Source organism: Lipophrys pholis, assembly GCF_963383615.2.
Source record: "Lipophrys pholis genome assembly, chromosome: 22".
NCBI lineage: Eukaryota > Metazoa > Chordata > Actinopteri > Blenniiformes > Blenniidae > Lipophrys > Lipophrys pholis.
The window spans coordinates 7,928,072-7,946,180 of NC_137644.1; the positions used below are offsets into that span (position 1 = coordinate 7,928,072).

The window sequence follows — 18,109 nt, forward strand, 5'->3', positions numbered from 1 at the left end:
TAGAATATATTTACATTCACTGATAATTTTATGTGCCCACATATGATTTGCACTTTAAAAGTAGCTGCCTTAAAATGCAACAAAGTTCAGAAAAAAATATTTTTTAAGCTCTAATGCCATAAAAAATCTATTGTAAAATAGACGGATCTGTTGAGTAGAGGATTTTAAAGCTAAAATTTTAATTTGATTCTTAAACTGTATTTTTACTGCCTTGTTTGCAATTACCAATCAGAAAATGTGTTATTTTTACCAATACGGCTTGGAATTGTGGTAGCCATGGTATTTAAAGAACACCCTACCATGCATAGGGAGAACACGCAAACTCAACACATACCAGCTATCCAGATAGAAAGCCTCAAGGACTTAAAACTAAATTACATTCACAGTGAGATGAGCTAAGATTGTGAGGTCTGAAACTATAGGTAACTTTGTCATACACTTCTGGTATTCAATAAGCAAAACGTTTAAAAGGTTCCCTTAAACAAAAACATAACTGATTCATGGGAATGCTCACCATTTTTCTTCCTCTAGCTAATGACTGGACCGTTTCCAACAAGGAGCTGACCGAAAAAACCAGGTACACCATCCCCGGGCTCACACCCGGGAGTAAGATCTTAGTTCGAGTCCGAGCCATCAATGCAGCCGGAGCCAGCGCCCCACGGAGCCTGCAGCATGCCGTCCTGGTCAAAGAGGTCATTGGTGAGCTCCGAGAGGTTTATCACTCCAGACGTGCAACTCTTACAAAGTCACGTCTCGATAGCAAATGTTTTGGTCTCTCTCTCTCTCTCTCTCTCTCCTCAGAACCACCAAAGATCAGAGTCCCGAGACATTTGAAGCAGACGTACATTCGCAGAGTGGGAGAAGCCGTCAACTTGGTGGTGCCATTCATGGTAAACCTCCCTGTTTGACCACTGAGCGGTAATCTGCTTCAGTGTTGACTGCTCAGGAACATCTCTGAGGACGGTCACCAAATATAGTGTTATAAAATATATAACTAGAAGCCTGTCACTACATTTTATATGGAATAATAAAGAGATAGAAACACATTTTTTTAGCAGTACTAGATTTCTATTTGATGACAAAAAAAAGAAATATTACTATGAACACCTACAGAAAGTATTTGAGCATAAAGAAATAGGAATTAATTTGTGTAAATGCTGTTTGACATCACCTCTCACTGGTTTTCAAACAGTTTGGTTTGTTACAGCATAGTTACATAATATACATTCTAATTACGAATGTTGTGTTTGACTCTTTAAAAAGGTAGAAAAGAATCTTGCCGTTAAAGAAATGGTCTTTTGTTTGAAGTGAAACTTGTCACTCTGAAACACTTCCACTGATCCACAGGCAGGAAAATAGATCGAACCACCGTGAAGCAGATAAGAACATGATTTCTCCGCCATTAACTTATGCCTTATGCTTTGTTTTGTGTAAACAATTTTTTTAAACAATAGTGATGTTTCATTTTTTTTCCGTCTTTGCTCTATGTGCCTGTTTAGGGCAAGCCCCGGCCGAAAGTCACCTGGCTAAAGGAGGGCAAGCCCATAGAGCAGACCCACGTTAGCATTCGTAACACAGACTGCGACAGCATCATCTTCATCCGGAAAGCAGAGCGCAGTCACTCTGGAAAGTACGAGATGACGGTGCAGGTTGAAAACCACACGGACACAGCCATCATTGACATACAAATCGTAGGCGAGTGGACGTGATCTTGTTTTTAAAATGTGATATAAACGGTCAGAGTTTCAGCCTCCATCAAGTCAGTGCTGCTTTCTCCCTCTGGTTTTTAGATCTACCCGGACCCCCGCAGTCTGTGACCATTGAAGACGTATGGGGGGGAAATGTCGCTCTGGTCTGGACCCCTCCGAAAGACAACGGCAACGCCACAATAACGGGCTACACCATTCAAAAAGCAGATAAAAAGACAATGGTACAAGACTAACTTTCACTGAACTCAATGAAAATGTGCAGGAAAATGTTCACCTGACGCGCTTCACTCTGGTTTCCAGGAGTGGTACACGTGCATCGAGCACTACCACCGCACCTGCATCACCATCACCGAGCTGGTGGTCGGGAACGAGTACTTCTTCAGGATCTACTCCGAGAACATGTGTGGCCTGAGTGAAACGGCCACCCAGACTAAAAAGAGTGCTCTGATCGTCAAAGAAGGTACAACCGACCGCGTGTCCGTCGATGTGAATGAACTACTGAAAGCACACATTTGGCCTTTAGGATTTTAATTTTAGATTTTTTAAATTTCTGATGGGGGAAAATGTTTCCAAAGTGAAAACTTTGGAACAAATCGCTGTTATTTTAATTTCAGAGCTGTCGATGAAGCTGTTGTATAATTTTCTGTCTATATTTTTCACAGATGTTATCTGAAAGGTACTGTCAGTGATGTGTTCCACCCTAAAGTGAGCCTGGTGCACACGGGGGTTCGGGGTATGACTGACAGGCCCTTAACCAGAGGTGTCACAGTCTCAGCTGCTGATAAATAAAAAAACCACATTGTCTTTTCCCTCATCACATAGGGCTCTCCCCACATGATACCGCTCTGCACCAGTATCATGCAATGCCCCATTCCTTTATACCCTATACCCCCTATACCCCCTATACCCCCTTTACCCCCTTAACCCCTTTACCCCCATTGCCCTTTTATCCCGATACCCCCACAGGAAAACAAATGAAAACGCCAGAGTACAACGACCGCGACTTCCAGGAAGCGCCAAAGTTCACGCAGCCGCTCATCAACACTTTTGCCATCGCCGGTTACAACGCGACACTGAACTGCAGCGTTCGTGCCAACCCAAAGGTAGGTGGTGGAACCAAAGGTAAAACAATAGTACACAGTCTTCCAATGCTTAAAACCATTGTTTTATCACTAAATTATTTGTTTGGAATATTCAGCACAGTTTTTGCTTTCACAGATTTCTAATTATACTCAAGGAAAATTGAGTTGTAATATTTTGGTTTGTATACAAGTTGTTTGGTTTTTTTTTATGTATATTTGTCAACATCTTAAATCAGTTTTTATTCTTTTTAGCCGACGTCCATCTTCCTTTAATGTTAATAGATTTCCTCAAATTAAATTGTGTTTATAAGAAAAGGGTTATTAGCTGAGGACCTGGAAAAGTGACTTTGGCTTTTCATTTCAAAGCCTTTTGGGCTCAAAGTCTTTTGTCTTCTTGTTTCTGTGGAGTAGTGGTAAACAGCACAAGGACTTGGGTTCGATCCCTGCCTCAAGGACCTGCTTCAACGTTTGAAAACATTTTACAATACATTTTTCTTATATAATATATTGCTCCATCCAATAATACAACCAGAAAGACATACAACTGTTGTAAAATCTGAAATATCCGAAGCTGTAATAAACCAGAATGTCCCATTAGGAATAAACTCTAAAGTAAAAACATACTGAACTCATCTACCTGCTGTCTGATCTTCATGATGCCGATCATTTTTGTGTTTGCCTGCAGCCCAAAGTGATCTGGATGAAGAATAAAATCGCCATCCTCGACGACGCGCGCTACCGTATGTTTAGCAACCAGGGCGTGTGCACTCTGGAGATCAGGAAGCCGAGTCCCTACGACGGCGGCATGTACACCTGCAAGGCCATCAACGATCTGGGAGAGGCTCAAGTGGAGTGCAAACTGGAGGTCAAAGGTCAGTGTGGAATGCAAGGGGATGTACATGTGGCTCCCCGAGCACCTGGGTCTGGTTTCCCAAACTTACTTCAACTTTAATATAATGAATCCCAGTATTCCCTTGAAAGACTCCAAACATGCTCATCTTTCTGTAATGATTTGAAAGAAGAAAGGCAACTTTGGGAAACCATGTCCACCTGGGTGCTCTATTCTTTGAACTGTGTTGCAGTTCAGCAAAGGGACGATTTAAGCGGTGGACATGTAAGTATCTGGATTGGGTTGCACCAGCTATTTGTAAATTCTTTAAAAAAAAAAATCTTTTTAGAGATTATGGGTGACCTGTTGGATTGCACCACTGAAATGCAGAAAATGTAAAATCAGGACAAATCAGGAGCAGCGTTGCGCAAGTTACTAATATTTTATACCAGTTTCTTTAAAAAGTATCAGTGTTCCTTCGCACCCTTATTTAAACCTTTCTTCATATTGTGCAGCTCGAGAACTGCAGTCGCAGAGCTGAGATGGTCTTTTTAAAATCATATGATAAAATTAGTCTTGAGATACTTAAACTGCCATTAAAGTACAAGTATTATGTATGTATTAAGTATTATTATTACAAGTATGTATTATGTTTGTATTTCTGTAGATATATATTGCCATATTCGGCTAAGGTTAAAAGTTTGAGTGGTGCAACTCTCGTTAGTGTAGTAATGTGTATGTCTTCACATTAATATCACTTGATATTTGATTCTATGAATATCTGGTGCAACTGGTTCTTGGACTCCATCCCCCAAAATAAGTACAAATAATGACAAAATAATAATCCATTCATGTGTGTGCGGTGCACATAATATCTGGTGACATTTCTTCATCTCTAGAAGTTGATCCCCTGTGTTGTCACACATCTGTATCGAGCCTAGTCCATCCAGCCATCCTGTCCATCATCACAGCACACCACCTCGGCACACAGTCCTCCAGTCACACCTCAGCAGGCATTACTTACAGGGCTGTGACCTTTCTGCCACCTATTATTTAATGTCTCCATCTTAAAACGTGTTTTCCCAGAGACTCCAGTGTCACCTTTATGCCACATAGTTTAACTCCTCATATAAAAGAGCTCAGTAATAACTCAGCAGGATTCCCTGGTGCACACATATAACTCCATGTAAAACATTGTGTTAACCCCTCTTCTCTTCTCTCTCCCCCAGTCCAAACTCAAGAATTGTGAATGTATGTTCTCATATAAGGTAAGCTTTCATATGGTTTTGGCATATGAAGCTTATGTCATTCATTATGCATCTTTCAGCCAGCCTGTTGTAACCTCGCTTCTCTCAGTCGGTGAGCGGGACTGTGACAGGACATGAAAGCAGGACACAAAGAAAGAACGTGCTGCACTTGCATGACAGCTTTTTGCCAGGTTATTTACCTGGACGCCTTCAGCTGGCTGACTTTGAATACTTGTCTTGAAAATGTTGATTTGATTGTTGGTGTGATATCATGTGACTTTTAAGTCTGTCTCATTTAAATTGTGACAGGATTAAGGTGAGTACAACAATCCACGACGCACTTTCTAACCTCTGCCAGAAAATCCACAGCATCACTTGTGTAGGCTGAGAAACTTTGCGCTATGAAGACACTGGCTGCTCCTGAGCAACATGCCACATGTGAAGAAAACGCACTAAATGTTGTCTCCTTGTTGCGCCATGTTTGAAGCTGCCTGATGAATGGCGTATGCATAAAAACAGCGAGCACAGATTCTCTTGCAGCCTTTTTTTTTTTGCCTGTTGTATATGACTTCATTAATCTGGAGTTTTGTAAAGAGGATGAATCTACTTTATACATGGCTGTGAAATAATCAGCTGCATCCCAGCACCACACTACACACGGATGCATAACAGGGTCGTGTGTTAACTGCCTGTGTGTTGGCATTGATTTTATTTTTGATCCGTGTTGTGCAAGTGTCAGAAAATTAAGAATTGATTGCATTTACTTGTTCTATCACCCTCAGTTAGTCAAGCCTTAATACTGTGCAGACAGTGGTATTATTGTAGTGTAGCCAATACTCATTATCTGATCTGTCAGCACTGAATAATCAGGGTCAGAATAATGACTGATTCACTCAATAAATTAATATGGATTTCCTTCAGTTAGTGCGAGGAGGATGCTCTATAATCTGAATGTTATCTGAAGTTAGAGTAGAAATATGTAAAAAGTAACATCACACATAAACTTTAGTAACTACAACTCTGTCTGTTTCATGTTAATCAGTTAAAAGCTTCCAAAATTGGCGTCATTATAATAACTTTATAAAGAATGCCTCCAAACACTTCATACTGTTGTGACATAGTGACTCACACTGAAACAGTGTCATTTTTACTGTATGGTCTGGTATTTTCAGCCGGCTGGTTTATGAGCCTGTTAGAATAGAACAGTTCTGATGTCAGTGGTCCTGCTCACATACTCATTGAATGAAATCTGCTTAAAACAGTCCATAAAGACAGTGTACAGTGTGGAACTGGGACAAACTGATTTAAAAAGCGATTTTGCAGTTTGAACTTTTCTCTCTTTCATTCATTGTCCAGTGTTGAGAACTCCCAGCTTTTCTCTCATCTTTCCCCTCGTCTCACACTCTCTTCTTTTCACTCTCAACTCAACTGTTTGCACCTCTTGACAACTAAAAGTTTTCCTTCTCGACCTTCAGGAGGCTTCACCTTCTATGAACTCATGCAACGCGGAGTCCCCCTGCACCTGATTGACAAGTACATGAACGAGACGAAGATTGTCGAGCAGCAAGAGAAGTAAAACTGAGCACAGAATAAAAATAAAATACAAAAAAAAAAGACTTTCACTTTGCAGACGTCTGCAGCGGAGCTAGTTTCCTTTTAGAGAAATGTTCATCTTTTGTCACCCTGTTGTTTTTGAAAGACTCAACTCGGATGCAGTGTTTCAGCTCAAGCTTTAATGCGGACATGTAGTGTGTAAAACATATCCAAAGCGCTTGTTACAAACAGTAACACACCTGCAGTATTCACATGTGGATCGTTGTTCGGAGTGCTTGTTGAAGGTGGCAGTGTAATTCTGGGGTATGAGGATGCGAAATGAGAATGTATAAACTGAGGTTTGGTGTCATCTACATGGAGGAAAAATGGGAATCGAACTAAAAATGTTGGAACAAGTGAACATGTTGACCCTTCTGATATGAATCGCATCAAACCCTGTTGATTTCACTTCTGTGTAGGTTAATCATGTGTACTACCAGATAAAATGTTGGGGTTTAAACTCGTCATTATTCTGCATGACACATTATGATGACTTTTTGGGGATTCATATTGGATTTAATTGAGGCTCAGTCATGTGTGCATGCCTTTACATTTGTAATTATGGCTTATGGATGACAATAAAACGTACATTTGAAAGATGTATCATGATTTAAAGAACTGTTCTTTAATTTGTGAAACTTTTGAAAAGAGCAATGCACAGTAATAACGTATTACTAATGCTTAAATGAACACATTTAGGTATAGTTAAAAGGCTGAGTATACATATGTAAATCTTTAAGTAGGCAAATAGATACTCACACTGGCACACTTGATGTCAGAAGTATCAGTATTTTCTTTCCATTACCTCATTACTGTCAAATCTCCAGCAAAGACAAATTCACGGTTTCTAAAAATACTGTATTGACTGAAATTACCATGCAGAACACTGAACACTGATGAACAATTATTATTCAGACTTACTAACAAGAATACACATTTGAAAACGAGCAGTTTTTTTGTTTACCCTGTGTTTATAGATCATGGTTAATACCTTTAAGTTAAATGCAACAATCAGGTGAACTGCCTGGGAAAAAAATGTGTTTTACCAAAGGAAAGGGGGTCAAACATATCAGCAACTGCACCCATCAGAATGTTTTTTTATTTCTGGACATGTTCAGAATTCGAGGAATTGGTTTTGGGCAAGAAAGAAAAGATAATGCACACTTACAACATATAGTCTTATTATATTCATATATTCACATATATGCATTAAACCATAGAAGCAAATTCCATAATAACAACAACATAATAAATACAAAGAACTAATTATTTTGAGTCTATATGATGTATTTACAAGGCCTGTGTGGAATTTGCATGTTCTCCCCATGTGTGCATGGGTTTTCTCCCACAATTGGTGGGATTAAGTAGTGATCCTGAAATTGCCCCTCAGTATGAATGTGAGTATATGTGGTTATCTGTCTGTGTGTTGCCCTTTGATTGAAAACCGTTCTGCGTGTTTCCTGCCCTTGCCCATAGTTAGAGATTGGCTCCCGCGCTCTGCGACTCTGCACAGGCTAAAGCAATGGTGAAGATGGATGGATTTATAGTACAGTCATGTTTACATAGCATATACACTAATTTTTCCATGTGCAGTCAGGTGACTTATTGATAAAGCCTCTTGAAGGTGTGTGGGGGGGTCACAATATTTTATGTGACTATTAATAATTTGCATTTATTTGGTTTTGAGAAACATTAAGGCACAGAAGTTACTAAATAAGTCCAAAACGTTATTCGTGATTCTAATAATTAGAGCTATTTTTCGAATAAATAAAGTTGCTTGAGTGAATAAAACTAGTTTAAACCTGTTGGATATTACGTGTTATTAAATTAACCGGCGCCTGGTCACGTGCCTTTCCTGGACCGAGTCTACCTGCAGGGTAAACGCTCCGGTGAGAAACATCGACACTCTGCCTCTTGGTTCCGCTCTGTATTCATGGCCTCCTCCTCCGCTGCCATACATTTCCAATGAGCCGCCACTCACCGGGACACAGCCTGTAGCTCCGTCCGAGCCACCTTCCCTGGAGGATTTTGGGGGGGAAGGTGAAGTTTATAGCCGTATTTTGAGGTAAAGCCAGGAACTAGAGTAATAATGCCACACTGCCTGTGGTCAGAGCCGCTGTCTCCCGCGCAGCTGAAGCGGCTGGAGGAGCATAAATACAGCGCCTCGGGTCGGTCCCTGTTCGAGCCTCCGTGTCAGATCTACTGGAACTGGCTCGTCCAGCAAATCCCCACCTGGGTCGCACCAAACACACTGACTATTGTCGGACTGGTGGTCAACATCCTCTCCACCGTGGTGCTTGTGTATTACTGTCCCACGGCAACAGAAGAGGTGAGTTAAAGCGACCTTGGCTGAAGTTTGGCCCCACTTCAGGCGTCCGTTTCTGGTATGGCAAGAATGCCGGGCTCCATTTAGAAACTGCAAGTTAGGATATCACCGTATCGTGTGAACTACACGTATAAAAAAAAGCTGCGACTGATGGCAGTTTTTGAATCCGTAAGATATACTTGTAAATACGGCATACTTGTGAACTAGACAGCTGGTTGTATAACAATATAAGTTCAACTTTATTAACGGGGTCACGCCGCTTGCTAACGCCCTCAGCGGCGTATTTTGAGCCTGTTCAAACGGCTTAAAAGGAATCAAATCAGGAGTAAAACGATTGGTTTATAAATGCTAATGGAGGCCGAATTTAAAATAATCTTTCTGTGATTCAGAATAGATGTGTGTTATGAATATGTTGCATTTTAATAGCCCCACAAATGCTAGTTTGCTTTAAATGGGGATATTTGTAATGGTATTAGGTGTGACACGGTTTCCCCTCTGGATGACTGTTTTGGGGATCGACGTGCGGTCACGTGGCCTTTACGCGTGCGTTGTTGGAAAGTTGACAGCTTGAAGTTATTATTGTTGTTGAAACTCTGCAATTTGTGTGGTGAAGACTATGTTTGCAATTCTCTCCATCAGAGCGGCGGCTGGCACTGATCACTTAATAGAATTAACATTTAGGCACAAGCTAAATATAAAGAACTTTAAAATAACTGGACTGATTGTAAAATACCTGAAGATCTGTGAATTAAATTAGCTTAATTTACTTTATCCTTATGCCCTCTTTAAATTTACTACACGCACACTTTTTCCACAGGGTATCAACACTGGTAAAAATACAAGAATTGCATGCATTCATACTTAGTTTGAATGTGATGCACTATGGTAAAAATGATAAAACTCACTAATTTTATTCAAATTTAAATGCAGAATAATTCTACACCGGAATGGCACTGCAATTTAAACAAAAGGGAATTTTATTTGCAGTCACATTACACTAATGAAAACAAATTAATTATAATATCTGAATGACTGAAATTGCAGCATTCTTCTATTTATTGAACGAAAGTCTTTCATTTCTTACGTTTCTTTTTTTTTTGAAATATAGAATAAACATTGAAATACATGAAACAGCTTTTAAAAGGGCAACGATCTTCACAATGATTAATTGATTTGAAAATGTTTGATGTTGTGAAAATTATTAATAATTTTTTACACATTAATAGTTTAATTCCTAATAGGACAAAAGAATGCAATTTGTATTGAGAGAATAAATGAGGAGATGAAGTTAAAGACAAAAAGTTGCTCCAAGAACTCTTGCCACAAGCTTTGACAAAGCTAAAATGATCACCACATCAAATAAGTTTAGGAAAACTGTAAAAAGCACGAGGGTTAAAACACCACAAACAAACAATAAACTGCAAATGAGCCAAGAGATGACCTATGAACTGGTAAACCTATGTCTGCAGGTTTAGTCGAGCCACTGCTGCTGCTCTGTTTATCAGATTTACACCTTTGTCCAGTCACGAAAACCTTAAACCTAGTCAAAGTCCATGCGGCTCGCTCTCACTGTGAAACACACGAAAGTGTATTCTAATAGAGTTTAACTCTCGCGATTTGTCCACTGTATGCTGCAAGCTTTATATGCTTATCGCAGCTGTGTAAAGAAATGCACGTTCAAGACATTCACAAGGCCGCAGAACCAGCGCAGCTCGCCCCAGAGTGACCTCTGAGATAAACCTAAACAAGCAGACTCTGTCCTCAACAGTTGACGAGGCGTTCAGGGCCCAGACACAGAAAACACCAGAGGAAAAACAAGAGAAAGACAGCAAGGCCTCTGAATGTTTCACCCAGCATGGGATTGTTGATCTCTGTGGAAGTGTGTGTGTGTGTGTGTGTGTGCGTGCGTGCGTGCGTGCGTGCGTGCGCGCGTGCGTGCGTGCGTGCGCGCGTGCGTGCGTGCGTGCGTGCGTGCGTGCGTGCGTGCGTGCTCACCCATTGTGGTTGGAAACACACCATGTGGGCCTGTAGTTTGTTCCAGATGGTCCGTAAGCTCAAACCGAGGGTCTGCTGTCAGCTGGAGTCTCTCATCCTCCATCCTTTTAAGATGCAAATACAGTACATATGGTGCATGAACATGTGGGAATTAATTAAATGTATCATGATCTAAAGAAAATAACATGTCAAAAGATGAAATTATGCAAAAAAATAAAAGCTATAAAGGGAAATGTGCCTCAGATCCTAATGATGTAATTCAGCTCACAGAAAAGCCATTGAAAAAAAAAAAAACTTTTCTCTGGTCATTTTCTACTCAACCAGCCCTGCAAAATATATTGAGCCATTTCTGAACATTTTATTTCAGTTTAACTGTTATGGAAGCATCATTATCCATTAATATTACGTCATCAATATTCAGGTCTATCGTGACAGTTTGCTTGTATGGATTACCGAGTAATCTGTTGTTTAGGCTACAAATCCAGTTTCCTCCCGTCAAAGTCCCTGAACATCTCAGTTTTGTCTAACCGACTGCTTCACAACCCAAATACCTACAGGTACATTTACAGAATTAAGAAGTAGTGGGAAAACACCAGAAATGAGTTACGTTGCGCATATTTACTCAGAATGAATAATAGCGTATCGGCTCTTACTGGATTTTAACAGAAATACATTTTATGGAAAGGGATTAAACTTTCTGCCGGGAGTCAGCAACTGACCTAAAAAGCATTTTTGGACTGTGGGTGGAAACTGGAGGAAGCCCAGGCGACGCATGCACAGGGAGAACATGCAAACCGCACACAGCCCGGACCGATTTTAATGCTCACCACTAGGGGGTGTAAGGATACACTCAACCCATGATTCGATTCAAATCCCGATTTATAAGAAAACTAGATTGAAGTCAAAATGTTGATGGTTTTATTTCAATTCTTCAAAAAAAAAAGTTGAAAAAGTGTACATTAATATAGCATAACTATTACTATTATGATCTTTTCTTATAAACAAAGTAGTCCTGCTTAATTTTAAAGTATTTTTTAACAAAAATACTGCACCTATTTGTTTTCCATCCTCAGGCTCCAACATGGGCCTTCCTCATGTCCGCCCTGGGCCTCTTCATCTACCAGTCTCTGGACGCCATCGATGGGAAACAGGCCCGGAGGACCAACAGCAGCTCGCCGCTCGGGGAGCTCTTCGACCACGGCTGTGACGCCGTGTCCACAGGTGATTCTGCTCTTCTCTTATCCAGCCGTCCCAAAACTGCCATCAACCAATCTCCCCGCGCTGCCAGAGCGGAAGTAATAGAATTTCTTTTATATAACATGAAAGCTTTATCACAAGTCAAATACATTTGACATATATTTAAATATGTAATCTATTGAAACTATTTGCACTTTATTAGGAGATGGAGGACGAACTGCTACAGATATTTATAATCTGATTATCCTCGTTTTTCCGTCTCGTCTTTCAGTCTTTGTCGCCGTGGGAACCTGCATATCATGTGGAATCGGAAGATTTCCCAACTGGATCTTCTTCTGCGGTTTCATCGGGATGTTCATGTTCTTCTGCGCTCACTGGCAGACCTACGTGTCCGGCACGCTGCGGTTCGGCCTGTAAGTCGCTCTTTAAGTGAAGCGGGTGTGAAGAGAAAGGGGGCGTGTTCTACATTTGATTGAAGATTTGTTGCCAGTCCGACTCGTCCTCCCTGTTAAAACCAACTCCAAGATTTAAATGTGACCTTTTAAATGGAAACATGGTTCCACAGCTCCGCCTCGAGGTGGTGTGCTGGTAATAAGTTCAGATATTTTGTTGCTGTGATGTGTATATCTACACTCTGGAAGAGTGACAACAGGAATAGATTTCCTGCAAGCTGCCCGTGTCATTTTATGACGTGACCATCTGGAACGCTGCAGCTAGTTTTTTTGTTTTGTTTTCCTGAAGCCAGAAATTGAAAGTGCAAAGTTCTGTTGTAGAGCGAATGCCCCGCAAACCGGTGAGTTTATTGGTCGTAGCATTCGGCCACGCCCTTCACTGCTTGTTCAGCAACATTTTACAAGGATGAAGCAAGTTTGATTTGAAAATAGTCTCTTGTCAATAATTCTACTCAGATCAAGAGATAAATGACAGATTGAGCCGTAGATTCAAAATATAAAGCTGACCCCCCCCCCCCCCCCCCAGCTGCTCTCTAAGTTGGTTGTTTCTTTCTGTTCAGCATCGACGTCACCGAGGTGCAGCTCGCCATCGTAATCATGTATCTGATGTCGGCGTTCGGAGGAGTGAGCCTCTGGCAGACCACGGTACCTGGAGACTTCACGTCTTCTCACCTCCTCATGCACACAGGGACACTTTCATTTCAGTTAATAGTTCTAGTTTCTCTCCATTAGTTTTTTTGTTTTGTTTTTTTTTACACAGATTTATTCATTAGTTTTTTTTTTTAGTCGTTTTAAATAGAATTTGTGTTTTACTTCTACTCCGTGCTGCCTTCGGAGGCTTGACTTAACGAGAGAAGTGCAAAGGTAAATATGGTAGCTTAACGCCATGGCCACAGGTCATCTACTGGACATGATCCGGCTCAAAAAAGCTGATGATGCCCCCCACCCCCCCGCATTGTTTTTCCTCATTTCTTTATTTTTGGCTTTGCTCTCCCATCACGCTCGGCATGCTGCAGCTTTCATATTAGCACCTTTCTTCCGTCTGTGCGGCAGCGGCGGCTCCTTGTCCTCTCTTTAACTTGACCTCCACGTCTTTCCGTAGCTGCCCGTCATCGGCCTGCAGCTCTACGTCTTCCCAATCATAGGCATCGTGGGCGGGGCCCTTTACTCCTGCTACAACTACTTCCACGTCATTTTGAACGGAGGCGTTGGTAAAAATGGCTCCACCGTGGCTGTAAGTGGCTCCAATTTCAGTTTTATACACGTTTGGTTGATTATATCCTGTTTAATACCGGATCGTGGTTCCCACCCTTCAGGACACCAGCGTGCTGACTCCGGGTTTGCACATCGGCCTCATCCTCACGCTGGCCTTCATCATCTTCAAGAAGTCGTCCAGCCACCTCTTCGAGCACCACCCGTGTTTGTACCTCCTGGCCTTCGGCATTGTCATCGCCAAGATCTCCAACAAGCTGGTGGTACGTTGTGGGGGAATCAAACTGTAAACTGTGGTAAACCCGGCCCAGAGAAATTGAAGATTCTGTTCCTTCATTGGTCACCGATGATGGGAACATGCACACGAAAGTGGTTTATGGTGCGTTATTGTTCACACTGGCGTGTGATCAGAGGTGGACTTTATCTACTTTCTCACCTCCAAAATCTGAACAATGTGAAAGTAGAAAAGCATCAGATTACATCAATCTCTTTTCAAAGGGTTGTTAGCAACCATGTTGTAGCACAGAGTCGTCCAAACGATGATCTCTTTTAATTCCATCACATGTCAGGCTTAATTGAAATGCGTTTCTATTGGTGTTCCTGTTTGTGATCCTCATGTTTTCAAATTAAAACAAACCATCTGAAAATGATTTAAAATATCAAATCGATAGTTGTTTCTTAAAAAAAAACACTTATAATGAAATATGTTTCTTTTGTGTGATTTAACTGCATAAAGTGTTTTCTTCACCTTCTCCATCTCTTCTGCAGGTAGCGCACATGACCAAGAGCGAGTTAAACCTCCCCGACACGGCCTTCATCGGGCCCGGCCTCCTCTTCCTCAACCAATACTTCAACAGCTTCATCGACGAGCACATAGTCCTCTGGATAGCGATGGTCAGTACCGAAACAAGACGGCACGGCTCAATCTCAGGTCCTGTTTAAAGTCCAGTGTCCTCCAAACGTTAGAAAGTCGCTTCTAATGATCGTCTCAGTGGAAATAGACATTCTCCATTTTATTGGTGTCATAAGATCACACACATCTGATTTAAGTCAAGCTGAAAAAAACTAAACAATCAATCCTAGGACTTTTTAATAGTAAGAGTTTGATAAGTGTGTGAAACACTTGATTCTAAGAAGTTAGATCATAATTTTAGTTTATTTCAGTCATTGTAAAAAATGTAATTCAATAAAAACCCAAAACAATTTAATACATTACAGAACAAACGTTTTCAAAATCCCTGAATGAAAGGGAGCACAAAGATAATTAAGTTATATACTCTTTTCCTTAATTTACATTGAAAATTTAAAGAAAATATTAAAATGACTATAAAGTCCGAGGTGCCTACAGAGCCACTCTATCAGTTCTATTTCTCAAAAACAAATGGACACTTTGTTTCTCCATTATTTCTCCATCAGTCTTGTTTCAATCTCTTCTTAAATTCTACTGTGTGTTTTTAGATTATTTTTGATTTAAGCTGGTCATAAAATTTCACCTTTTATATCAGAAATACTGGGGGAAAAAAATGCTGTAAATTATAGTGATGTTACTTTCGGGACCCACCCCGTCCAGTCTTTAACCGAGTACGATTCTAAAAATAGGAATTTGAATACTTTAACTGTTTTTTGTTTGCTCTTCATCCCAGCTGAGTTCAACATCCACACAAACAAGGCAAAGCTCATAAAGGTCGAAGCTTCTGCCTCCTTTCAGTTCAGAGATGTACGTCGTTTGGAACGACGGCAGGCGTATTCAGACGGGCGTGGAGCGAGAACCTGCAGGACGGGTCGGGCTCAACTCTCGTTACACGTCAGCGCTCGCTCCTGCTCCTCCGGAGCTAATCAGAGCGTTCAAAGAGCAGCTGAGTTTTGAGATAAAGTCGTGCGTGCGTGCGTGCGTGCGTGCGTGTTGTGCTTTAAGTGAGAGGTTTTACTTGGTGGCCTCAGCTGCACTGTGGTTTCTCCGTACCTGCGTAAAGCTGCACCCCTGGTGTGGAGGCTGTCGGGTGGAGTTGACCTCAGTGTGACATGCCGCAGCAGGAAACGGCTCACGGCTTCAGTCACACCTGCTCGTTGTGCTCGTTGTGCTCGTCTGCCTCAGTCATCAGTCACACCTGAGAATTGCTTCCGCCCACACAGGAACATTTCAAATCATCCACTTTCTGCTTTCTCTCGCTGGCCTGGTGTTTTTTCTTTGTCTTAGTTGTTTTCTTGTTTCATTTCAAAATATAATACAGTGTTTTAGGCCCTTTATAGCCTAATTGTCCTTTTAGTTGTTTAGTTTGTGCAAAAAAACATGTGTGGTCCAGTTTGTTCCCCACAAAGCCTCCAGCAATAACCCTGATGTTGAACCGGTGATCGTCTCTTTGTCATTTCCATCATCATAGAGTCATTGTGGAGCTGCTGTGCTTTACATATAATATGCCACATATATTATTCCTTCCTCTACTTCCCACCGATCTCTAGTATTCCTATTCAGGCCCGAATATAATTGAGATATTCTTCTTCTTCTTCTTAAATGTGTTTCAAAAAGCTGCAGACAATTTATTTAGTTCATCTGTGAGGTCTGGAATATTTCTTTCTTAGTCTCTGATTTGTAAATATATATAAAACTCTTGATAGTCTACTTTATATTCTGCACTTTTTGTAGAGATGCTCTGGATTTCTCTCTTTTTTTCCCCTAATTATTTTATTATAGTTTGATTCTTATTTGTCCATTGTTTGAATTCATGGTTCAGAGTCATTGGCTTATTTGCTTTTTCTTTAAACTACAAAATATAAGATACAATCAAACATAAATGGGATTTTATGTGGTAGAGCAGCATAATTATGAAATGGAAGGGAAATGATAGATGGTTTTCAGGGTTTTTGTTACGTGAAAACCATGTATGTGGTGAAGAGCTGGTTGTCTTCACATCTCGAGCCTGAACTGTGCCTCACATGTCCTCCGGTTGTCCCCTGGTTCTCAGGTCCTGTCTCTGGTGGATCTGACTCGGTACTGCACGGGCGTCTGCCTCCAGATCGCCTCCCACCTGCGCATCCGGGTCTTCAGCATCACGCCACAGAGCCACGCCCACCGCGACTGACGGCTTGCCCGGCGGGAGGAGGCGGGGAGAGACGCAGATCTCGCCCCGCTCCTGGAAGCAGACGACGAGGAGCGACCCTCGACCCCGAGCCACTGCAGCCTCGACAAAGTCACCACCTCCGACTGAAACGGTCCCACAACTGAAAAACAAAACACGAAACGCACGAATAGAGCTGAAGTTTCCTTTAAAATCCTGATTATTGCATGTTGTCAGAAGAATGCATTTTCTACAAAAAGGGAACATAAACACCAAAATATGTTTGAATTTTATGGCTCGGGCAGATATCAAAACTCTTTTTTCAATGTGCTTTAAAAGTTTAAAGAGATTATCATATATTTATTTGACACATAAATATACGACAATCACCTTTAATGTTTTGATGTCTGCCTGAGGTAAATGAAAGTTTTCTTGATCATTTTTATTTATTGAATCTTAATCTAATCAGGGTTTAAAAAAAGAAAAAAGAAAAAGACCTTTAAAACCTCAAACTGATTTCCAATGAAGTTTCAATGTGGGCTGTCAGGCTGTGGCCGACGCGTGTGGAGGGTAGCGGGGCTGTTGGTGCTGAAACTCGGTTTTTAACCACCCGTACCGGGAAATCCAGACGAAAAACTTTTCCTTCAACCGATGAAGCATCGACAGCCGACTCGTTCTGCTTTCTCTGTTCTTCTCCCTGAAGGGCTAAAACTTAATTCTGTGTGATTGTACAGAAATGAACTTAAGACGCCTTAAAGATATTTTTTCTCTTGTAATTACTGTTGTGAATATTTAAAGCAACTTTGTACTTTTTTTTTTTTTTACTTCGGTATAAAACCACACACCACTATAGTAATAAAAGCAACTGGAAGGTTTTGTTTTCTCACTGTTCACACAAGTTTCTCACTTGTTTTTTTCTTTTATTGTGTGCGTCAGTGAATTATTTGGGTATTGAAGGTTAGTTGTATTATCAGCTATTGTACTTTGATTTAATCAATCCGATTCGTTATTCAGGTTCATTTGGATTTAAAGGGATTTTCCTGCAGAGCTAAAAGTTATAAACATAGAGGGTACTTTTGATTTGTTTGAGTAACTTTCTCTTCCCCTCAGGTCTCGTTTCTGCAGGAGTAACAGACACGACGGAGGGGCGTGTCTTCATTTTCATCATTTACGGAGGGACTTTGGAACTATGCATTAAAAAAAATGTACGACTGATTTCTTTTTGTTGCGCTGTTCAATATTACAGTGAAACACATTTCTACTAACAGAAGCGAGTGGAAACGATTGTAATAAAGAAAATATTTTTCATCCGCTTTGTTGTGACTCACTGAGGCTGGCCAGTGTGTTTTCATTACCACCTTTAAAAGGCGATCAGAAGGTGCTATGAGCTACTTTTCATGTGCAATCTGCA

General features: G+C 41.0%; 2 protein-coding genes across 2 annotated transcripts in view; both read left to right on the forward strand.

The window, feature by feature from the left end:
- Window positions 1-7,072, forward strand: part of mybpc1 (myosin binding protein C1) — a 33,277-nt gene extending 26,205 nt beyond the window's left edge. The window contains exons 25-32 of the mRNA XM_080492127.1: window positions 532-699; window positions 802-890; window positions 1,500-1,695; window positions 1,791-1,930; window positions 2,010-2,169; window positions 2,676-2,812; window positions 3,477-3,663; window positions 6,343-7,072. Coding sequence (XP_080348253.1) covers window positions 532-699; window positions 802-890; window positions 1,500-1,695; window positions 1,791-1,930; window positions 2,010-2,169; window positions 2,676-2,812; window positions 3,477-3,663; window positions 6,343-6,443 — 1,178 coding nt within the window. The 3' untranslated portion in view covers window positions 6,444-7,072. The remainder of the gene's footprint in view (window positions 1-531; window positions 700-801; window positions 891-1,499; window positions 1,696-1,790; window positions 1,931-2,009; window positions 2,170-2,675; window positions 2,813-3,476; window positions 3,664-6,342) is intronic.
- Window positions 7,073-8,339: 1,267 nt separating this feature from the next.
- Window positions 8,340-18,027, forward strand: chpt1 (choline phosphotransferase 1). Its single transcript, XM_080492027.1, has 8 exons — window positions 8,340-8,789; window positions 11,855-12,002; window positions 12,250-12,391; window positions 12,991-13,075; window positions 13,533-13,664; window positions 13,747-13,905; window positions 14,411-14,536; window positions 16,606-18,027. Exons 1-8 carry the CDS (start codon window positions 8,550-8,552, stop codon window positions 16,720-16,722), a joined length of 1,149 nt encoding a protein of 382 aa, XP_080348153.1. The 5' UTR covers window positions 8,340-8,549; the 3' UTR covers window positions 16,723-18,027.
- Window positions 18,028-18,109: the final 82 nt, after the last annotated feature.

Coding starts and splice junctions, on each gene's coding strand:
- chpt1 (XM_080492027.1), top strand. CDS start 8,550: ATGCCACACTGCCTGTGGTCAGAGCCGCTGTCTCCCGCGCAGCTGAAG. Junction 8,790..11,854: donor GTCCCACGGCAACAGAAGAG/GTGAGTTAAAGC, acceptor TTCCATCCTCAG/GCTCCAACATGGGCCTTCCT. Junction 13,665..13,746: donor AAAATGGCTCCACCGTGGCT/GTAAGTGGCTCC, acceptor CCCACCCTTCAG/GACACCAGCGTGCTGACTCC.